At 45.0% G+C, this 24664-nt stretch overlaps 1 protein-coding gene across 5 annotated transcripts in view; it reads left to right on the top strand.

Moving 5' to 3' along the window:
* The window catches only part of LOC147605028 (sorting nexin 2B-like), a 72463-nt gene extending 48119 nt beyond the window's left edge, over positions 1-24344 (top strand). For all 5 annotated transcript variants that reach the window (XM_086793779.1, XM_086793777.1, XM_086793781.1 and 2 more), the window contains 3 exons: positions 136-222; positions 23788-23898; positions 23983-24344. In XM_086793779.1, the coding sequence (XP_086649905.1) occupies positions 136-222; positions 23788-23886 (186 nt within the window). In that variant the 3' untranslated portion in view covers positions 23887-23898; positions 23983-24344. The remainder of the gene's footprint in view (positions 1-135; positions 223-23787; positions 23899-23982) is intronic.
* The last annotated feature ends 320 nt before the right edge of the window (positions 24345-24664 follow it).

Genomic DNA, 24664 nt, shown 5'->3' with positions numbered 1-24664 from the left:
TTTACTTTATTTTGTAGTGGACTAAATGTTATATTATAGGTAGTGGGGTTCTCTCTAGACACTTGGGCAAGGGCAGCCTGCTGACATAATCTGGTGCTTACTAAAGAGCTTACTGGATTTTGAGTTTGTATACAGGAGATCAACCACAGCGAGCTAGAGCGTTTTGATAATGAGCGACAAAGCGACTTTCATGAGATGCTCAAAGGCTTTGTTTATAATCAGGTTTGTTTATAAGCCTTTGTTACTTCTACATGGCTTGTGTGGAAGACTTTTCCCTGCAAGATTGGGCATGCTCTTGGTATTGATAAACAATGAGTATAGTGAGGATAGATAGGTATGCATTGGGAAATAGTTTAATGTAAGAATGTTACATCTGGGGAAGCCTTTGAACTTCTTGTTAGTTTGCAGATAGAATACTTAATTTACTTTTATGCAAGAAAAGGAGAGAGAGAGATAAAGATAATGCACAGTGCATTAGATTGGGTCCCAATAACCCATTGAAGGCCCCCCAGCAGGGATGGTGTATTTGCATGTATTGCTGCAGTTTTGCAATGGGTACACGGATGGGACTGACCTGCCCTGAACCGGGAATTTCTCCCTCAGGATTTTGCCTTTTAGGCTTGCACTGTTGCCTGGGAGTTCTCTGCAGAACTTGCGTAATTCTCCTGGTTGCTTTCATGGACCCCTATGCTGCTTGTGTTTTGCTTTGGCTTGTTTGCATTCTCTGCTTGTACATGTACTTCAGCACCTAAATCAGAGATGGGATTCATAGACCTCATTGTGCACCCTCGTATAATGTTAGAAGCGTAGTCAACTGGTCAACCATCTGGTCAGACTACCGCCTTAATCAGCCTTTAAACCTCTCCACTGTTGGCGTAGTAGTTGTCTTGGAGCGTTCACACCCAGCTTGAACTAAAGGATGCTAGGATGCTAGAATGATTCGACTGTGTATGCCTGACAAATTGGTTAATAAGACTGTGCAGGACTTTTACAGCACGACTCGACCACCCTGGCTGTACACCAGCGAATCATCCCTAGACAAGGGCTCTCAAAATGCAGTGTGTGCGCCTTGGGGTCCTTGCACTTATTTGTACAACATGTCCATGTGTGGCAAGTGCAGGATGCATTAGACATCTTCTCTGTTTGACTTGTTGACAGTAATTATGTTTACCTCCAGATAGTCCTACAAAAAGTCATCGTCAAGACAAATGCTTCATGAGCCTCTTGATCTAGAAACTTTGTAAGATACTAGATCTTGGAGAGGCACAGAGCCATCTTCCCACGCCCAGCGGACCGAAGGAGGAGGATCCACACATGGCCTCAACCAACTGACATGGTCCAACTCGGTGGAAGTTAGAGCTTCACTGAGATTTTATTTATCTTCGTTAGAATAGGGAAGGGTTTGAAGTTGCGAAAAGAAACTTGGAGCATATGTTGTCCACCTTCTTCAACCTTAGCTTCATAAGTTATAGATATACCCAATATCCTTTTGAGAACTTGGCATCTCGGTGATGCTTGTTGGTCCACTGGGTACAGGTCTCTTATGCTTTGGCTCAACAATCTTTAACTTCTCCCAACACCTGCGGGTAGGGCTTTCTCAGTCGATGTTCGGACACATGATGCGGTGGTGGATACTTACAATAGGAAAATCACTCTGACTCATAGAGGGAAAGAACATGTATTGGATGTAAAACTCAAAGGGGAATCTGTTCCTATTGTATCCGCTTCGGCGATTTCATCAGTAATGAAAAAGCATCTTTCCGCGTACTTGATTTATGTAAAGGATGCACAGGATGATGAGTCTAAGTCTAATTTGTCTATGTTAGATAAGGACAGGACTGATTTCTTATGTGGGTTTCAAGATTGTTTTTCCGAGTCATTGCCAGGAGAACTTCCTCCTGAGAGGCCAGAAGATCATGCCATAGATCTGATTCCTGGTAGTACTCCACCGAATAGACCGCCGTACCGTGTTAGTGCAGCCCAACAGGAAGAGATTATGAGTCAGGTGCAGGAGCTTTTAAATAAAGGGTTGATACAGCCTAGCTCATTACCCTTTTGCTCACGTGTACTCTTAGTGCAGAAGAAGGATGGTTCTTGGCGCATGTGTATTGATTACAGGGCGCTGAACAAGAATACCATCAAGAATCGATTCCCCATACCGAGGATCGATGACATCTTGGACCGCTTTACAGGGCTCCACAGTCTTTAGTCGTATTGACTTGAAAAGCGGGTATCATAAGATACGAATTAGACCCGAGGATGTGCATAAGACAGCATTCCGAACCACGTTTGGATTGTATGAGTTCTTGGTTATGTCCTTCTGTTTGACAAATGCGCCTGCCACATTTAACAGAATGATGGACAGGATTTTCAGGCCTCATAGAGAGTTTGTGGGCACATTCTTTGATGATATGATTGTGCATTCACAAACTGAGGAAGAGCATAGAAGGCATTTGGCCATTGTGTTTGCAGAACTCAGAAACCATAGGTTGGTTGTTAATGGCAAGAAGAGTGAGTTCTTTTTGCAGGAGATACATTTCTTGGGACATATTGTGTCTGGTCATGGAGTCCGTATGGATCCAGCAAAGGTGGAAGCAATACTTAATTGGCCAGCTTTGAGGACCGTGCATGATGTACGCAGCTTTCTAGGATTGTGTTCCTATTACAGACGTTACATACGGCACTTTGCTGAAATTGCTTCGCCTCTTCATGCTTTGACGAAGAAGGCAACTCCGTTTAGATGGACTGATCGGGAAATTACAGCATTCAAAAAGCTCAAAGAAAAGCTTACTTCGGACCCAGTATTGGTGTTACCGGACCTCCGAAAGGCTTTTGTTGTCCAGTGTGATGCATGTGGAAGTAGCATTGGTGCAGTTCTCATGCAAGAGGGACATGTCATAGCCTATGAGAGTAGAGTTTTGCAAGATGCTGAGAAGCATTTACAAGTTTATGAGAAAGAGATGTTGGCTGTAATTCACGCTCTTTCTACTTGGAAACACTACTTGCTTGGGGCTGATTTCACTGTGCAGACAGATCATCAGACCTTGCGTTATTTCCTCACGCATACTAAGCTTTCAGAGAAGCATATGCGTTGGGCAAACTTTTTGTCAATGTTTCACTTCCAGATTGTGCATGTGGAAGGCAAAAAGAATGTAGTGGCAGATGCTTTGTCACGCAAGCCACAGGTCTCTGCAGTTTCACTTGCTTATCATCATGAGCTTGATGAAATGAAAGAGCAGTATGCCCATGATGAGGACTTTGAAAGGTTGTATGATCAGATGTCTGAGGGTCAGTGGCATGAGCACTATACTCTCAGAGATGGGTTTTTATTGATGCATGGCAAACTGTGTGTTACCAGGCCATTGCGACTCAAGGTTATGATTGAAAGTCATGCTCCACCGTATGCAGCTCATAGAGGTATTGACGCCACGGTCAAAGCAGTGGAGACTTTCTTTTATTGGCCAACCTTGAGAAGAGATGTTGATGCCTTTGTGAGGCAATGCATCGTATGTCAGAAGGTAAAGTTTGACCGTCAGAAGACACCAGGGTTATTACAGCCTTTACCTATTCCGGATAGACCTTGGGAGAGCATTGCCATGGATTTTGTATTTGATCTTCCACGGACACAAACGGGAAATGATGGCATCTGGACTATCATATGCAGGTTCAGTAAGCAGGCTCATTTCATTCCCGTGCGTAAGACGATCAAAGTGGATCATATGGTGAAGTTGTTCATGGCGAACATCTTCAAGTATCATGGCTTGCCTACGTCTATCATTAGTGACCGTGATCCACGGATGACGAGTTTGTTCTGGAGAGGGTTGTTTGACAACATGGGTACAACTCTCAAGTTTTCATCGTCATTTCATCCACAGACAGATGGTCAGTCAGAAGAGGCTAACTCTACAGTGTTGGATCTTCTCAAGTGTTATGTGTCAGAGCACAAGCAACAATGGGAAAAGTATTTCCTTTGGTGGAGTTTGCATATAACAACACTGTACATATCTCGACAGGCAAGGCGCCTTTTGAGATTGTGGAAGGAGGGAAGAAGGTACCACCCATTTTGCATACAAAGGATAAGATCTTTGAGGCTGATCAGTATGTGGAAAGCTTGGATGAAGCTTATCGGAGAGTCAAGTTGGCCCTCCAGAAAACTCAGCAGAAGCAAAAGAAAGCCGCAGACTGTCACAGACGTGATTTACAGTTTGCATTGGGTGATTGGGTTCTTTTGCGCTTCGAAAAGGCTAGACTCAAGAAGATGAAGGGTAAAGAGCGCTTATTCCCTAAGTTGAGCATGCGATATTATGGGCCTTTTCAGGTTTTGGAAAAGATTGGTGAGGTAACCTATCGTTTGAAGTTACCAGATCACTGGAGGATTCACAATGCTTTTCACGTGAGTCTTCTTAGACCTTTCCGTGGGGATGTGCCCAAGGATGTATCAGATGAGGCTCAGCCGGAAGTTGAGGAACTTGATGAGGTACTGATTCGAGAGCAGATACTGGCACATAAAGAAAGGAAGGTACGAGGTAAAGTTTCCCGTCGCTATCTTGTGAAGTTTAAGAACTATTCACCGATGGATGCGAAGTGGATGGAGGAAGGTGACTTAACAGATTCACCTTAGGTTTTGCAGCTTTATCTCGATGCCTTTGAGTTAGAGCCGACTCTTATTGTGGCTCATTCAGGTTCAGCAGAGCATGGGTCTGGAGCATTACCTGATGCTCAAGAGGGGGGTAGCACCTCCACTCCCTTGATACAGACAGGCTTAGATGACATCTAGAGGTCGCTTGGTGCAGTTTTTATCTCACCCGAAGGTACTCAGGCTGACAGTACATCTGTTTATGGGACTTCTATGATATATGTGTACTAGTCACATGGAATTTTTGTGGATATGTATGGTTCACAGTGGTATACAACTTGGACTATTACTATGCCATTGGTTTGCAGTGAATGTTGATACATGTGCATGGCTTAGAGAGATTGGGACGCTGATCTTGCCATATTGTATATTTCACTTTGGATATTTTGATGCATCACCAGAATGCAATCGAGGACGCTTGCCATTTTTCAAGAGGGGGGTATGTCATGGCCCTGTGAAAATGGAACAGTACAAGTGTGGGCATGGTGGTTGCAGAGTCAGAATATTGAATGATTCACATGGGGGGTGCCCGGACAGAGTTTAAGATGTGTGGACATCCCTAGGTGTGAAGGGGGGAACTAGAAACATTAAACTTTAATGTTTATTAAAGTTTGCCCCTAGGCCTTAGTGGCCCTAGGGACTTTTATTAAAGCTTGGGGCCCTAGGGATTATTTTGGGGAGGAGGGCCACTCCACTTTTGGAGTGAGTGCTTCTCTCTCCTCCCTCTCTCTCTAGCTTTTGGGAAAAGGAATCGTGGAGTTCTCAAGCGCTTGTGTACATGCGTGGAGAAGCTGAAGAGCACTGCTGCTGTTTTTCTGAGTGCAAATCAGCCGTACAGCACTGTACGGCCAGATCTGTGCAAGTACTCTCTCTCTCTCTCTCTCTGTGGTACAGGCTGCGGGTCTATCTCCCTGCTGGACTGGCTGCGCACAGACCCTGTACAGGCTGTGCAGAGAAGTATACAGCAAGTATAGTACTGTACGACTGCCATACAGTGTACGGACAGTCAGGTATAGCAAGTACAGCTGCAGGCGGCATTGGACAGGCCTGATTACGCAGATTCAGGCAGGTACAAGAGTGGACAGCAGGCTGCGTGTGCAAGTACAACTCTTGGCACGTATCCCGAGGTAGTACAGACGGGTACGGGGGTGTTTTTCAGATCTGTACTTTCAAAGACAGCATAGAGGTGAACACAAGGAGGAAGGTACAGGCAAGTACGTGCACATGTGTGAAGCAGGGTTGTGGAAACAAGTGCTTGCAAGTACAGTTTGGTACCGTTGCTTCCTCCAGTGTTGTTTCACGAGCTGAATTTGGTAAGCTCCGTTTCTGTTCATCTATCTCTCTTTCTATTGCTTGATGTCTGTTGCAGATATGAGTTATCTGGCCCCTTGTGAGAGGAGGGGTATGGCAGATTGACAAGGGTTGAGACAGAGTTTGGACAGCATATGTATGTATGAGCTGAGATGTTGTATCATGCACTTGAGTTATGCCAAATGTATGCTCATGGCTGCCCTGCTTAGTGGTCTTGGCTGATCAGAGGGAGGCACAGTGTGTTATTTGGAGACACAGATCTGTGTGCATAGATCCTCTGTGCTAAGAAGGATTTGTGGGCCGTCAGATTGGACATACAGGTGTAATCTCTTGGCTGATTTTTGTTGTACTCAGCCATTCATATTATTTTAATTGAATAAAGAAATACTGCAAGGGGCGCCAAGCTTTGGGGCCAACAGGTGTCGCCTTGTTTTCAGATTTGGGCTTTCTAGCTCCAATCTGTTTTTTTTACACATCTAGACTACAAGTGGACGGGTGACTGCTAGTCTACCGCACTCTGGTTTTCTATCAGAGGCCGGTTTCAGTTGCTCATTCATAAGAGCATAAGCCAAACATCCAAACACCCACATATGATGGCATGATTGCCTTCAATGCCTTGGTTTGACATTTGTTAAGCCCATGTGTAGCACATGCAAGCAACAGCTTCCATCTTGAACCTGTGTGGCAACTTTTGTGCGTTAACCATGCAACGTGCCGTGCACCAACGCTTCACATCTCTTTCCAATAAATAAGAATTGAAAGCATGTGACATGTGAAATAACCCCAAGTAGGGCTGAGCACAATCTTGTCACACACTTAAACTATTAATAACTTGATTGTATTACCAAGGTAGATTACATACAAGCTTCATGGGCAATGCATGCCAGATCTCCAATGACATCCATGCATATGAAAACATCTTCAAACAAGTTGCATCGGTGAAGAGGTTGAAACACAGCTTCTTTTGAAGAAGAATCCCACTCCCCAATCCCGAGTGTCTTGCCACAAGCAGCTATGCTCCATTGGCATCCATACACATGCAAATGTGTGTGTTATGCCGAGACATAGGAGACCTTAATGGCTAAGAACACGGATGTAGAGTAGATTAGAGAACACAAGAAGCTCTTACCCAAAAACGGTTGCCAATCGCAAACTCCATCTAGCTTTAGGTCGAAGTAGTGATGAAAGAATTCTCCATTGTACTCCCGGACGAAATTAGGGTTTTAGTTGAATTCAGGGTTTGAACAACACTAGGGCTCTAAAATTGGGTTTTCTTCAAAAATTAGGGTTTCAGAATTCAGCAGCACCATATGTAGAGATAAGCGTAAGCAAAAGTTGAATAACCTATTTTTGTTGAGAAAATTTTAAAAATTAGGATTTTTGCAAAATTAGGGCTTGTGCAAAAGTTAGGGTTTCACACAGGCATCCATCTCATAAGAGAGAGAGAAAGAGAGGATAAGCCTTGGCCCAATTTTGGCAAAAGATTATCATTGGGCCACCTTCCAAGTGCCCATAACTCTCCCAAGAATGGGAGGGTGGCCAAGTCTTGGCCAGGCGCGCAAACCAACGTCCATGCCCAAACTCACTTATAAGTTGTCCGCCTATACTTTAATGAAGTGTGAACGAAAGTCACTTATAACTTGTCCGTCCACACTTAAATGAGATGTGGACCAGCAAAACAACAAATTTAGCCTTAACTCTTAAATGAAGAAACATAGAGTTTAGAGGCACACCTACCACGTGTCTACAGCCCACAAGCTAGGTCAGAATACAGATTCACGCGCACGGGCGTTCCCTGCCCGTCGACAACACATACAGATCTTGCAGGCAGTAAAACAGTGCACACGAAAACAGTTTCGTACATGCAAGTATGCCATGCATTAGAATGTATTGGACAATCTCCCTTTCATTTAGCTTGTAAGAAACGGTCTCCCTTTCACTAGGCCAACCGGATTACTGTAATTTGGGCATGGGCACAGACCAAAATCCCCAGCCTCTCATGTCCAACCTACTGGCCCCTAGTGTAGACATCAGTCCCCTACCATGAGGTGCCAGTCCACATGACCATTGGCGTAGACATTAGTCCCCTGCCATGAAGTGTCATGTCCACACAATGAAGTCCGTCCATAGGTCCTGAAGCGTAGAGAATGCCCAACTAGTGGCAACATGAATTCCCCTCCCTGATCTATGCGTAGGGTCTGAATTTTCGATTTGTCTCATACACAGCCATAGACACAAAGTGTTGAAAACACATAAGCACATTTGACTTTGCCTTTAGTGTCCAAGCAAATCTTTAAAAGTCATCAATGAATGTGACGAAGTACACGTCCTCCCAAAGATGGTGTCCTCATCGGACCACAAACAATAAAATGTATGAGCTGTAATTTCCGGACAGCCCTAACTGAACCATCTCCAGGGAATGGTTTTCGATGCACTTTGCCCAAAATACACCCTTCACATGCATGTTTAGGAGGTGTCTCTAACGGTGGCAGCTCTGAAACCATCTGATGCCTTTGCAAAAGCATCAAAATGTCAAAGTTGACATGCCCAAAACGGGCATGCCAAATCTCTACATCAGCCATAGCAGATTTGGCCGTTATTGCATGTGTAGCATAAGCAACTCTATCATATTTGTCTCACCTATCTAACCCATTGCATATTTGTCTCACTTGTCTAATCCATGGCATAGTGTACTAGATGCCACAATGATATCACCGTCATTCGCCTCATACGTGTGCTACGCAAGCCCCGGTTTGCAGTAGCCGGCCGGCTGAATCCAACAAGGAGAATGTTCCTCCACCGCGAATCGTCACTCCTCTTGAAGGCCCGTAGGTTTGGAGAATAATAAAACTTGACCATCTTTGTTCAAATAAGGCAACGAGCACTATTTCACCAACACCCTTCACAAGATATGAAGAGTAGTTAGCACATGAAGCTTCTTCCTTGGGGTGCAGGCCCAAGAGAAGTAAACCAGTGTTTTCTCGGCGTAATGTGTCGAGAGGCACCACCGTCAAAGTACCACACATCACCCTCTTGTGTTGAAAAGCATGCATCTACTTGAAAGGGATCATAAGTACATGTCACAGTGAAGGCCCAATCTTCTTGCACAAGTTTTGCAGATTGGTCTTCCTTCTTGGTAGTAGTAGGGGTTGATTTGTTATCAACACACAAACTAACATCTTTCTTCTTTTCCTTTGCCTGCTCTCTCAAATCCTTGATTTTTGTCAGGTGCTCATTCATGGAGTCACCCTCATTCATTCCCAACAGATCTACCTGCCTCTTTAGATAGGCGACTCTCGCTTCATTGCATGGGATCAATGGGTAGAAGTGGATAATGTGGGAGCGTGGGGGCGATACCAGGAGGAAGGAGGGAGCAGGCGGCGAGAGGGAACATGCAATGGTAGGGCAGCGCGAGGCGGGCGATGGGGCGAGGTTAGGTGCGCAGCTAGGGGGAGATCCAACGACACTGACGATGCTTTTGGTAGTGCGTTGTGTGGAACAATCTATGGGCTACACTCAATTGGGTGGAGTACACACATCCTTGCACTCTATACTTGGAGTACACACATGGGCATGCCATACCAAGGCAACTTGAGCTTGTAGGTTCAAGAGTAAATTGTATATTCCAAAAGTTAGTGACGAAAGAGATCCATGGGCTTATATACTTGGGTCCCCATTCACACTAGTCCTTTTATTGGCTTTTCACACTTGGCCTTTAGCCCATACAAGTTTATACAAAATAAGAGTAACCATGTTACAAACCATCCCCGCCCATTGGTTTCCTCCTCGAAACCATGAATATTCAGCTCATGAGATGGAATGCAACTCTAATAATGGTATAACCATGTAAGCCATATATATATCATGTAGTGGCCTCAATATACATGACTTCAAATATATATATGTATATATATATATATGTATATATATATATATATGTATATATATATATATATGTATATATATATATATATGTATATATATATGACTCCAAATCTGTCCATGAGAGCATAATGTCTTCTAGTGACATCATTGCTTAACACACAAATACTTAAGTGGCTATAAGCTTGTTCATAAAAGGCTCCGCGTTCTCTCAACCCTACTTAGAAATGGGGGCGGGGAGTAATGTAAGTTGTCTCTAAGCAAGACATGACCTTTGAGTATTTCTCACACACTGAGCCATGCTTATTACCCTTTGAGCCATGTTCACGAGCCTCTCAGCCAGTTACACGAAACATGTTGTGTTTCTTTGCTAGTATTAGAGGACATGGAGTATTGAAGGCCATCCTAGCATCTCCACCTTCACTCCGAAGGGGGGTTTGTTGGATATTCGGAGCTTCAGTGTGTGAACACTCCCTATGAGTGTGTCACGTGTGTGTGAACAGCTCTTAAAGGTGAATGTGTGCTTGTGTGTGAAAAATAAAGCTTACAAAACAATCACACACAAGATTATTTATCATATTTTGGGGGGCATCATTGGCAAAGAACCCTTTGACTCATACAAAGTAGAAAAACTAAACATCCCAATCATAATCTTTCTCTTTAACAGGAAGATTGTCCATCACGGTAGCTCCATGTTCTATTGTTGTGGATGCTTCTGCGTCCTCTTCTTCTTCTTCTACCACTAAGTTTGCATGTACCTTTTCTTGTTCCTTGGCCATCTTCTTGAAGCATCGGTCTTATGTGTGTTTGAGCTTCTTGCAGAAGTTGCATTTGACAACCCTTTTACCTTTTCCCTTTATGAACATAGCATTTGTCAAGGTCAAATGCTCTGTCTCGCTACACAGGCATGTGTGGCAGCGAGCAGAGGCAGCTGTAAGGAGTAGGAGAGGAGTTGTAGGCGGCTCAGCTCAGACAACAGGTTGGAGGCGGTGCAGCTGACGCAGTGGCAGAGAAGAGTCAGAAATGTCGGCATTGGTGGTTGCTTGAGCACTCAAACTGTTCGGAAAAGCCGGCGCTGCCAATGAGTTGGGCGGCGGTGGTGCACCCAATACTAGCACCGCATGAAAATTGCGGTGGTTCACTTTGAGGTGGGAGTAGATGGCTCTGGGCAACAGCGCTCCACAATGATGACAAGAATGCGAACCTGGCTCTGATACCATTTGTGGGAGCTATGAAGGATGATGGACCTCCATGGTATATGTGCAGAAGAGAGAGGGAGTGTGTAATGTAACAAACTGAAAGTTGATGATTGATTGCATAGGACAATGAAATGCTTATATTGATTGATATGAAGTTCACAAGGTACAATGCTTGTATAGGCAGAATGTCTATTCTTTCTCAACACTCTACTCACTGGGCAGTGACACTTGGCTATACCAATGAAACCACTAGGATCATGGGGAGACACACCGTCCAACCAAATACCAACTGGTTCATCACTTCAATCAAATTACCATAACCGAAAAATTAATAAATATCATAAAAACATAACATAGCATAAAAACACGAGAGAATCATTGGGTGCAATCTATCTCCCCTCAAGAAGTGTCGGCTTTCTCCCACTTCTTGAGTATTTATGCTTTATTAATCAAAAATAGTCCATAAGCTAAAAATAGATGCACGCTTATGCATGGGCTTGCCCTTTACAAAAATAGGGATTGGAATGCTCTCATTCAAATGCAATCTATAGAAAAAGTGCATGAAAAGCATCTTAAAAGGAAGTTCATCTCATTATTGGATCCAAAGATTAGAGCGGAGGTTAATATGTTTCGTCCTCACACTCTTTCCTCTGCTAAATCTCTTGCTTTAAATTGTAAAAAGAAAAATGGGGGTTGCTTTTAACACAAGCTTAGGTAAAGTGTTCCTATCTAAACACTAAAGGATAATTACAAAAGAACCCCAAGGACTAATTCACGTGCAAATAAATAGGTCCACGCCCAATACTACGGCAAAAATATCAAAATGAGAACCATCCCGGTAATAGCTCGCACCATATCGCCGCCATCACGTCAATCTCACCAGCCTACAAGGTTGTCCATTCAAACACACTACGAGTTAGCAACACATGCCACAAGTCTACGACAGCACATAAGTAATAAATCCACACTTTCCAGCTATCCCTAATTTCATATGTCCTACACATGGAATATTTGGAATCACCTAACTGCCATGCTTTGAACATAGTGGTAATTAGGCGTCCCCAATTAACCATAGAAGGATGGACGGACAAACCGTGACAACCTGTGACATCACTGCTTTCACACACATATAAGCCCTTGTTCACACACACTAGCACACATTCACCTTTAAGAGGTGTTCACACACACACACACACACACTCATAGGGAGTATTCACACATTGAAGCTCTGAGTATCCAACACTCCAACACTAGCAAAGAAACAAGACATAGTCCCAGCTTCAAACTCAAAGGCTAGTAAGCATGGCTCAGAGATTTAGAGATTCTAAAGAACACATAATCTCCTTCCTTGAACTCCAATGGCCTTCTATGAGTATCTTCACAGTGCATCATCCTTTCTTGTGACCTCTTGATATTATCCTTGTATTATTGAAGCAATGGTTGCATCTTTTTCCCTTCTTTTGCATTTGGGATGTGGAGATTATTTTGTCTTGGACCAAATTTTGCAAGGCAAACCTGCCTTGTGGAATGCCGAACCAGACTGGCTAGGGGGTTGGCTCAAATCTAACTATAAAGAGTCTGATAATGATGAAAGAGAAGACTCTAATGCTGATATTGGCGAGAGCATTCCTGCACTTACCATAAACAAGCTTGGAGAGTACCAGTACTATGAAGGTGAGGATATGAATCCGACCATTTCGATCTCCTACAAGGGATATCCATAACACCCTCTTGCTTGATGACTCATTGGTACATTGATCTTGTATCCACACAATGCTTCAAATGGTGACATGTCAATACTCACATGATGAGTGCTATTGTAGGGAAACTTGGCAAGAGGCAACCATAGTTGTTTCTCGTACCGGTACGAATGGATTCGTACGGTACGATACCGTACGATATCGTACGGTACGAGTTTTTTCTCTCTCCCCAAAATTTTTTTTCCTTGAAAAAAAAAATTTCCAAATGCTTTTAAAAAATATAGAAACCCTGCTTAACGAAAATCGCGCGACTTTCGTGTCCACTCAGTATTCCATATGGGGTTGTTGAGAGACCTAAAAAATCTAGCGAGGTAGACTGGTAGTGTACACTTGATTGGTAGGATGAGAGAATCTTGCTACATCACTTGGAGATCCTTGGTATAGGTAGGCTAGACAGTTAGATTCTCAAGTTATGTACGAGGGAGAAGATTTGGACATGGCCATTTTGATCTAGAGAGGAGTCCCTAAACCTATCACCCTAGATGCACTGCTCGTATTTGTGCAAGGACGGTCCCTTAGTCATAAACGCTACACTGGCAGACCTTTGGTATTGCATTACCCATCCAGGTTCTTTTTTGGAGACAATCGGGAGATCCAACTGGGAGAGACACATATCCATGTTCTGGTTCCTCAAGCACTGTAGACTCCTTCCCTCCCAACCTTTCCTCACATTCAAGCTTGAAGCTCCATAGGTTGTAAGTGTAAAAAATAAAAACCGCATTTTATCGTACGGTATCCGAAAATTTCATATCGTACCAAAAATTCCATCTCTAGCTGCCATGCATCATACTTACCACGGAACGTGGGAATGATGTTCTCTACCACCAGGGATGCTGGAATGCCTTGGAATGTTCCGTGGTGTGGAACGGCCAGATGAAACGTTACGGAAGTTTCCTCACCCACTTATGGGCCATTCCGGAGTTGTGGACAAAAGAGGTTGAAGCGGCAGCCACAAAAAAAAACGCGAACTACTTGCGCCGCAGCTAGCTGCTTCAACTCTCTACGTTTCTTTGTGCTTATGATGGTCGACGTGCTAGTTGCTCGCTATTGCTCAATTCTGAGTGCTCACCCCGCCATCCACCGGTGCTACTTGCTTTCTACTCTTCGCCTGCCAGCATCTCATCGCGTGCTTTCAGCTGTGCGCCTGCACTTTCTTCCATTGAAAGGTTCAATCCAGCATCTCATCGTAGCTTGCACAGTGCACAGCATCTCATGACTCATTGCGTGCATAGCATCTCATGATTCATTGCCCCCCAGCAGCTCATGCTTGATGCTGGTTGGTTCTTGATAGCCGGCTACCGCTCAAGGCTCAATGCTCACGCTACCCAGGGGAATAGGGCTAGCTAGTAGCACTTGTCACTATCCGTCTCGACTCTCCAAGTAGCATGGCTTCAAAGTGGTGGGATGAGGTTGATAGGAACAGCAAATATTCCAGCAAGGGAGGAGCAAGGAAGTGGAAGTGCCACTATTGTGGCAACGAGAAGAATGGAGGAACGTATAGAATCCATGCCCATCTCATTGGAGAGAAAGGCCACAACATCAACTTTTGCCCTGTGATTTCAAATGCGAAGAAGGGTGCTCTTACCGCATTCGCAACTTCATTGGATGCACCCAAACCGGGGAGGCCACTAGCACATATGGCAGGAGTTGTTTCTTCTTCATTAGGCTTTCTTCATTAGGCTCAAGAGGTTGCTTCTCGCCCTCCCGTTCCATTAGGCAAGCAGGTGACCCTTGTAGCTACATGGCATCTAGGTAGGAAGGCCTAGGTAGATGCGGCTGTAGCTCCTTTCTTTTTTAGTTGTGGCATATCTTTCAATGCAACGAGATCTCCTTATTACAAGGAGATGGTTCAGAAGATTACAAGGTTTGGTCCCACTAATTAGGCACCAAGCTTTGAGGCTTTGAGGACCAAGCTTTTACAGGATGAGAAGGCATCCATTGAGCTAGCATTGGAGACTATCCGGGAGGGGTGGCAGAAGCGGTCGGAGCGACACAAGGTCTCGCTCCATACTGATGGGGTAAGTCATACTTTTTGAGTTCCATTGACAACTGCGAGGGAGGGAAGACCGCAAAGAGACTTGCTAATATTTGGAGTGAGGCCTTTGAGTATGTTGGGGCCTCAAATGTCTTGCAGTTTTTGGAGATGGAAAAAATGCCAACAGGGCAGCAAGAGTAATCATTGAGGCACGTTATCCGTACATATGTTGTAGTCCATGCATTGTCCATTGTCTTAACAATCTCTTGAAGGACATTGGGATATTGCCTTGCTACTTGCTTGTCATTGAGATGTGAAGAGAGGTGGTGACCTTCATCACATGCCATCATTATATTCTTGCACTCTATCGCAAGATTGGCTCGAAGGATCTATTGAAGTACTCCGACACACGCTTTGCTTGTTACTTCTTGATGTTGGAGCGACTGGATAAGTGCAAGAATGAATTGAGGCAGCTTGTGGTGAGTGATGAGTGGGTGCATTGGCCACAGTCCCACCTAGTGCAGGTGCACGTTGCTCTCAGACTGCACTCGATGAGAGCTTTTGGGAATAGGTTCTTTATGTGCTTGCTATTGTCTCACCTATCATTGGCATGATGAGACTTGTTGATGGTGATGACCCTTGCATTGGCAAGGTATATGAGGGACTAGATAAGATGGTGGAGCACATTAGGGAGATTGAGCCAAATGCTGACAGGTTTGAGGACTTGAGGGAGAGCTTTGCCAGTCACGCTGGGATATTTACCACTCACATTTGCAAGCAATAACATTTGTATTGGATCCAAAGTTTCAAGGCAAGGGGCGAGAGACCGATGGAGAGGTGGCCAGAGGACGGGAGAAGACTCTCTAGAGATTGGTGCCAGATCAAACTTAGAGGAGAACCATCAATACTTAGTTGGGCTTCTACATAAACCAAATGGGCCTATTTCCATATGTAGATATCTGCCTTGACAGACAGGTTTGTAGTTAGATAAGCTTTATGGTGGGAGGATTATGGAGCTGACACCCCGGAGTTGTTGCGGTTGGCCATTCACATTCTTAACCAGGGGGCTAGCTCCCCTCCTTGTGAGCACTTGTGGAGCTCATTTGGTCACATAGCATCAAAGAAGAGGAATCACCTTGGCATAGCATGTTAGCAGTCATCTCCTTTCTGTACCATATTACTCAGTGAGGGCCTCTCTTGTGATTGTGCCCGCCCAGGAGTTCTCTCCATTTTTTTCTCATTTTTCCATGTTCTTTCTTGTTTTTTTTTGTCATGGGGACTGTCTGTTTGTAGCCGACTTGTCCTGTGCTATTGGCCAACTTTGTTAGATGCTCGACCGATTGACATACTATTGGCCGACTGGTTTTTTCTCAGTCATGGGTATATCTGGGGGCTGTCGGCCCAGTTGCTACTGGCTGATTGCATGCCCTAGATAGTATATATGCTTGGCTGCCCCCCACACCAGTTTTTTGTACCGGATCTTGATTGTATATAGTAGAGTTTATACAGCTTCTCTCTCTCTCTCTATACTTAAGCATTTTCTTTCTCACAGCATTCCGACATAGCAAAGGCGAATGATCTAGTCTTTGTTAATGCAAACATGTGTTTTCTTAACAAGGTTGTTGGGGAGTTCATGGAGGAGCGCTTCATTGTCTTCAAGTCTCATAGCTACGATGACTCAGTTGGTAGGCACAGAGCAGAGGGAGATGGAGTTGATGCGGATTCTGTCGATGCCACATATGCGGACTTGTCATTCCCATGATTGATCATTGTACTATGTAGCTTTGATTTATCATGTATTATTGATTCATTTTGTCGTTGTAACCTCTTGCTTTAAGCATTGACTCGTCACTCTTGATTGTAGATCATCTATGAATTGACATTGATCATCGATGTAATTTGTAATCTCATTTTTGCAAAGGCCTCGGCCTATCACAGTATATTATGTTTTGTACATCTATAATTTCAACGCATTTTGATTTTTTTTAAATTCAAAAGTGAATATATGACGTGGTTTTCCCCGGTCCCCCCATCCCCCGAAACATTTGCGTTTCTAGGGGTCAAAACGTTCCCCCGTTCCCATTCTTGTTCCTTGGTAACTCTGTCATGCATGCATCATGCAAGGAGGGATCATAGTTGCATTGTACCTACTTGGAATGCCCATTCATCTTGAGCATAGATAGCTGATTCCTTTTTGTCAGCACTTGGTGGTGATGCGTCTTCCACAAACATGCTAAAGTCTTTCTTCTCCTTGTCTTTTGCAAGCCTTTTCGTGCACTCATTTATGTAGTGCTCTGGCTTCCGTCATTAATTACATTTGCCCTTCTTCTTGGGCTTCTCAATGTCACCCTTGTCTACATCCTTGCCAGAATAGACAGCTGTCCCACCTTTGGCCTTGTAGCCATTGGCACTAGATGCCTTGCCTTTACCTTTGCCTTGAGCAACAAAAGCTTGATCCCTAATCCTTATTCTCGACCTGTTTGTCCAGGACTGCTCCTCTTGCAGGAGCAAAGACACAAGCTCATCAAAAGAAAAAGCATTTGCATTGCCTTTCATGAGCAACCAAAGTGTAGTAGCAAAGCCTTGATATGAGTGAGGCAATGCATTGACGATGGTATTGACAAGTGAACTGTCGGGAATAAGCTCATCAATGTTGGCAACGAAGCTGTTCTCGAAGGTCTTTCACCTTTGTGAGGTACTCATCCATAGAGTCACCCTCATCCATCGCTCATCAATGTTGGCGAAGGTCTTTCACCTTCGTGAGATACTCATCCTTAGAGTCATACCCTCATCCATATGCAAAATGTCGAGCTGCTTTTTGAGGTGGGCCACAGGAGCCTCGTTGTCCTGATATAGTGCTGCAAGGGCATCCCATGCTAACTCCACTTGAAGGATGTCCATCCTCACTCGGACCATTGAAAGAAGCATTCCCAAATTTGAAATTTGTTTTTGCATCTCTTCCATAGACTGTAGGATATCTCGGAATGGTAGGTCCCATTGTTGAACCATATGGAGCCTTCACATGAGAACTAGGAGCTGAATCACTCTTTGAGGGCCTTTGTATTGCCAATTATGAGCATATTTCTCCTCATATATCTCGGCCAGCATCACAGCCCCCTTAAGAGAAAGAGGCCTTTGAGCATTCACATCGGTGCAATTCCGATGTGAAAGTCTCTCTCTTTTCTTCTTTAAAGGCTGTCCAAATAGTAACCTCATAATCATGAGAAGAAATGTGTCTCCACCAAGTGTGGGAATAACCTTCAAGGTGAAGAGTGGCAAAATAGACTTTGGCTCTTTCACTCCTTGGATTGAACTGAAAATACATGTCCATTTTGTTGATCCATTCTTCAAACTCTTGACTGGAATTGCTATCTCCTTTGAGTTTGGTGAGAACTACTTTGTCTTTGACTCCCTTTGAATTCATCCCTCTCTTTATTAGTGTTGTCCAAATACATCCTTGTAGAAAGTCTAGAGAAGCACGTGCTCGCTAGCTTGGAGAAGCCAGAGAAGCAACCCCTAGGCAGATGGACGGAAGACGGGCTGAAAGTTATCAGGGACATCCTAATAAACCAAGAAGATACACAGGAGAGGGAAATTAAAGAGCTCAAGGAAGCCCATGTGACCGAAGTGGGAAAGATGAAAGCACATGTTGAAGACCTCAAGGAGGAGCTACATGTATGCAAAGCACGAATGAAGAAAGAAGAAATTAATCCCTCCCTTGCCGTGGAGGTTGAAAGCTTGAAAAACATACTGTAGAAAGGTTTTGTGGCCATAAAGAAGGAGATGGAAAAAAGGGTGGGCCGTGGTAGTTAAGCAAGAAGTAGAGAAAGAATGGACAGAAGTGGTGAAAAAACCCTCCCCACCCTCCCCCATCATACATGATACCTTTGAAAGAGGAGGGAGATCCATGTGAGGTGACATGACTTAAGGAGGAGGAATCCCCAAAGGCCGACACTCTAGCCCTATGCAAGAAACCCAAAGTGGAAGGGACCCCTTATGTGGACACCGTTGGGTATTTCAGAGTTTTATGTGCATCTCTTAAAAGGTGTATGTGTGTTAGAGTGTGAACAAGGGCTTCTAACCACTTAAGAAACCCAAAGTGGAAGGGACTCCTTACGTGGACACTTTTGGGTATTTCGGAGCTTTATGTGCATCTCTTAAAAGGTGTATGTGTGTTAGAGTGTAAACAAGGGCTTATAGCCACTTAAGTGTTTGTGTGTGTAAGCAGTGATGTCACTAATATAGCCAAGTGTCACTGTCTCAGTGAGCAGAGTGTTGAGAAAGATAAGGCATTCTGTCTATAAAAGCATTGTACTTTGTTGGTTTATACATGAATCAAAAGCCCTCTTTGTACGTTCAATATCTGGCTTCACAGTCTATTGAGTTTACCTCACTCTCTCCCTCTCTCATTCCATCTCTGCACACGTAAGGAAGGAACCCTTTCATCCTCCATAGGATACGTACAATTGGTTCGGAAGGCTTTCCACCCATCTGGTGTTATGTACCTAACTTCACACTTGGAGAGCCCATACCATTACACCCATCCATAAAGCCGGAGATAGCAAGACCCCAACAAATACAGGACTATTATGATTGGCCACACAATGGCCAAGCCTTATGGGTCAATACTTGAGGTGGAGTGACATGTGCACATAGCATCAGGGCAGGCAGACTTCCGCAGGTGATTCTCCACTTTGAATCACATCTTCACCCTCCGAGCCATCATAGAGGAGGCCTGAGCACGACACCGACGGGTTTGTTGTTGCTTTCTGGATTTCCTCAAAGCCTTTGATACGGTGCCTCGAGCGAGACTACTGGAGAGAGTCTAGGATTCGGGGGTACCATCAAACATGATCCGGGGGATCATTGCATTATATGAGTCGGTCATAAGGCCCAAGAGGATTATTAGAGGAGATCTCCAATACCATCGGAGTGAAGCAAGGATGCCCTCTGTCTCCCACCCTCTTTGGCCTCTACATCGATGAGATTTCAGCCTTCATTGGCCTCTGTCTCCCACCCTCTACATCGATGAGATTTCAGCCTTGATAGAGGAGGAGGAGGAGGTATCACTAGTAGAGGAGGAGGGGTATCACTAGTAGGCATCCTTGTTTCCATACTACTTTATGCTAATTGAAACCGGCCTGACGGGCGGTGAAACAAACACTCGCACATAAAACACTTCAACGCCATTGAGAACCTAGAGAAGGAAAACAGACAGGGGGAGCTAGAGTGCTCCTGCAAACAGTACACGGACACCGATTGGCCCGCGCCCCTTGCGGTATTTCTTTAATTGATTATAAGAGCTTTGATTACAATAAGGCTGGAAACTCAGCCGTCACAGTAGAACCCCTGAAGCCTGCAAAGAACCTGCATCATGGCTTCTTGTCCACTTGGCATCCACAAACAAGTCCAGCCATTGTTCGCATCGAAAGACTCTCTCACATTGAGTCTGCATACAGAAGCTTTCTCCCATGATCAAGGCTGCCACAACCATCCATAGCCTCTCACACTATGAACAGCATCACATCCTGACACATCCAGTGCTTCTGCATCACAACACAGACTCCCAAATTGTCTCTCAAAAGAGAACTCGTATCACAGCACAGCATACCATACAGTCGACACACCTGTACCAACCCTCTCTACCTTCCAAGGGTATATCCATCTCTGTCATGGATTCCTTGTCCCCTGTCCAATCAGTAGCAAGGCTGTACCATACATGTGTCCATTCCTGTACCTTCTGCCTGCATGTGACCTATCTCCTGGAGAAAACCAAAAACATGTTTCTTCGAGAAACCTACGACCTGTTTCCACATGAAACCCTTAGGCCTGTTTCCCTTTGAAACTTCTGTCCTGTTTCCATACAGAACCATTCATGGCACCATTCAACAACAGCGCCAACAACGGCATAAATCTAGTTACCTGTTCCCTCATGAAACATCTGGAAACATAGAGATGCCCATAACTGTAGGTCCCTTTGTTCCTTTCTAGCAAGAGGAAAACAATCTGCTCCATGAGCATGTAGCCATGCGAGCTTGCTTCACTCCCATGCCAAGAAACACATTCAAATGACCTGTACTTGCAGCCGAAAACCCAAGTACATAGCTGAATTTGCAGCCAAGAAAAAACAGCCCATAAACAGTCCCAAAACAACCCTGTTGCAAGAAGGATTAGCACCATGTGCACCTCTGTAGTCCTGGCTACCTGAGTACCAAGCAAGAGAGAGAGAGAGAGAGAAAGCATGTGCCGCAGCTTCAGCCCTCCCTCTACTGTTTCTCCTGCAACTTGCCACCCTCCACAAGAGAGTGAACAATCCTGTCGGCCAGCAGTCCTGGCCATGAATAGTCCAAAGCTGTACTTCTCTGCAGCCCAGCCAGCCGCCTAGAGAGAGAAGGAAAACATGCAGCTGTAGCCGGCCAGTTACTAGGTGGAAAAACATCTGCTGTGCAGCCCCTGTGCACTGCCTGCCCAACCAACGTGCAGTCCAGCCTGCTCTCTGATCACCCTTCGTGCGGTTCAGCCCACTTGTATGCTGCGCCTGCACCTTTCCGTACAGGACAGCACCTACAGCTGCCCGCACAGTAGCAGCCTGCACCTGGTCGCCACGCTGCCCTGAGCCAGATGTCAAGCAGCAGCATTTACTTGGTTGCCACGCAGCCAACCTTCACGCAGCCACAGTAAGCCTGAAGCGCAGCCCTGAAGCACAAGCATAGCTCGCCAGCCCTGTTTTCTCCCAAAAAGCACATGCGACCCATGCTGCAGCTCGACTCCCTCTAAGATAAGCATAAAGGCCACGATTATCCCCTAGAAAGGGTTCTTTTATTTTTAAAGGCTTTTAAACCTTTGTCCCCTCCAAAACCCTTTTGTCCCCATGGGTTATGAGAGAAGACTTTAATCACTTGGCCCCCTTCACACTTGGGGTTGTCCACACATGGGTTTATTTATTTTTGACTCCAATCTGATGCCATTCACACTGCCCACCATGTCCCCATGCACACCTGCATACTGTCCAGAGAAAAACACAGGGTCGTGACACTGATGACATTGTGCTTATTGCATATTCTCTAGAGGCATCTTGACACACTACATGACTTTTGTGTACAGCTGGATCTCACAATAAGCCTTGGGAAAACCAAGGTTATGGTCTTCAACACATCCCCTCTTTTCACATTTGGACTGAGTTTTACCGACATTGGCAGCCTAGTAGGAGATTGCTCACTCATTGTGTACTTGGGAGTCACTTTTACCATACCGATCTTCTCAATGAGCCATGCTGCAGAGGCTTGACTGATGTGAGGGTATGCTTCTCTCACTCTCATGGAGAGACAGTGCTTCCAAGCCCATTTCCAGGAGCCGAGGACCAAGATCTGGCTATTTGACACCATGGTCATCCTGGCATTGATGTATGGAGCAACCCTTTTGGGCACCCGATGTCACAGTGGCCAAATGGTCCAAGACAGAGAGGCCTCAGGTCATGATGCTTTTCCATATGATACACAGCAAACCATCGGTCCGGCATGATAATATGATATTATCGTAGTAGAGTTTGCTGCATCACCCATGGTAGTAGATGCACTCTTCTAGACAGCCACATGCATTCACAAGATCAGTGCCATGGCCCCCTGGAGACTCCCGAGGCTCGCCCTAGAGTCCTCCAGCTAGCAGCAGATGGGCATGAGTCATGGTATAGCCAAATATACACCTAGTTCACTAGGTAGGGACTCAGGATGCATTGCCTCCCGCCACGCCAGGATGACCCGGACTCCCCATTCATCAGGCTATCTCAAGATGATAGGTACTGGGTGATTAGATATGATTTATTAGACTATACATGCAGGATACCTTGATCACAACACATAAGCCACACTCACACAAACCGTAGTACTACATGGATACTTTCATAAGGCTTACAGAGGATGGTTTTATACTGAGGGCCAGATACCTTGACATATACATGTGACATGCCATGCGGATTGTTGTGGGCCAGTTGCGCGTGCCATCACGGATAGAGACAAGGAGAGCCATGCAGATACCTTGTGAGCAGAGGATATGCAGTACTTGCCAGAGGGAGGTGAAGTTGAGAGGAGCACTTCATGTGCAGGTGTGCTGTATATCCGAGGGAGGTTCCAGAGGGAGGGGTTTGGACCCTAATCTAGGTACATGGATTATCCAGATCAGCGGTGCCTAGGCCTCTTCCTACTAGAGCATCACCACACAGACTCACTGATTAGAGAGTCAAGACCTTGTGGGAGACATCCATCTCGGCCCCAAGCGACCATCACTGAGGTCTTCCGACCACGAGAGGACGCCACATGAGCCATGGATGACATACCCACGGCCTCATCGACCCACACATTCTTGAGTGCTCGACCTCCTACCAGTGCCCACTTCGGTGTGACTCTAGATCAGGCCACAACACTACATCGAGCCCGACGTCCCACACCCAGTGGATCTGCAGAGCCTTCTACAGGCTACCCCCATGCTTGATATCCTTGATGGCCCTCTTTTCCTACTGGGGGTTAGCTCCATAGATTGTACGATGATGATGATCGCATTTCGTATTATATGGCTCGGATTTGACATTCCTAGCTCATAGCTCTAGTTCTTGTTTTCTTTTGTACCATGATGAGATTACATGGACACTATTGTATCACTTTTGGTCTCATAGACCCATTGGGTATTTTGAAGACATTTGATATAACTTTCTCTCTCTCTCTCTCTCTCCACCCCCCCCCCCCCCCCCCCCCCCGGCGCTTATACCTAGCATAGTAGGATTTTTTCATCTTGTAACCTGGCTGCAATAAGATCTGTCAGCAGTTGCAAGGCACTTGCATTGCCGTTGAAATGTTGGGAGATGGGATAGGCAAGATAGGGATCAATAAGCAAGATGGTGAATACATACAAGATCCAGGAGGCTCAAAAGGCTCAGTGTGTGTGTGTGTGTGTGTGTGTGTGTGAGAGAGAGAGAGAGAGAGAGAGAGAGAGAGAGAGAGAGAGGCTCAGATGCTACTTGCATGGTTCCAGGTTGGATATGCAGAGAAAATTGCAAATGTTTGGTTCAGGGTGGCAGAAGAATCCAATTCTCATGGGAGGTTGCCAGAGTCACCCACACCGAGGCCTTGATAGTTTTGCAAGGTTTGATTCTAAATGCTTTCTGAGGAAATCATCTTGTTCTCAAAATGCTGTCTCTAAATAGATAAACATGCACAAAATGTGTAGGTGGTAGCTTTGGCACCATCAATGGTTGGAGCTGTTTCACACAAACTGGTAGTCAGATTTGTGAAAGTATATCAGAGAGATGGGTTCCAGGAAGGGTTCCGCTCTGGGTGTTAGAGCTTCACACACCAGAGAGGTAATGGAAGTGAGCATTCTGTTGTTTTGATTGGAGTGTAAAAGGGCCCCGTTATTATCAGAACTGTACACGAGAAGGTTAATCTTCTGGGATGTCTGTTTTGATACATAAGGTTTCACATTTGACAGCAGCTGCTGCCTTACCATCAAAAATACAAATCTGTAAGCTGAAGGCAGGTGTATTTAAGTAAGAAGCTGTGTTATATGTGCAGAATTGAATCTCTTCCATATGTGCAGAATTGAATCTCTTCCCTAGTAGCTTGGTGGTTTCAGTCATGCCAGTGTTGCACAGGTTTTTTGGTGCTGAGAAATGAAATGGATACATCTCTCTTGTGGTCTATCACATCTCTCTCTCTCTTTCTCTCTCTTCACCTGTCATGGTTGAACTTCATCTTCCTCATCTCTCTTTTCCACACTCACATCATGGATATCTTCCGCCCTCCATAGCTTGCTCTCTATCACATCTCTCTTGTGGTCTATCACATCTCTCTCTCTCTCTCTCTCTTCACCTGTCATGGTTGAACTTCATCTTCCTCATCTCTCTTTTCCA

The sequence above is a fragment of the Cibotium barometz genome, chromosome 60 (assembly GCF_041138505.1).
Source record: "Cibotium barometz isolate CiBa-2024 chromosome 60, ASM4113850v1, whole genome shotgun sequence".
NCBI lineage: Eukaryota > Viridiplantae > Streptophyta > Polypodiopsida > Cyatheales > Cibotiaceae > Cibotium > Cibotium barometz.
Note: the sequence above shows the minus strand (reverse complement) of the source record. Positions and strands in the feature narration are given on the sequence as shown.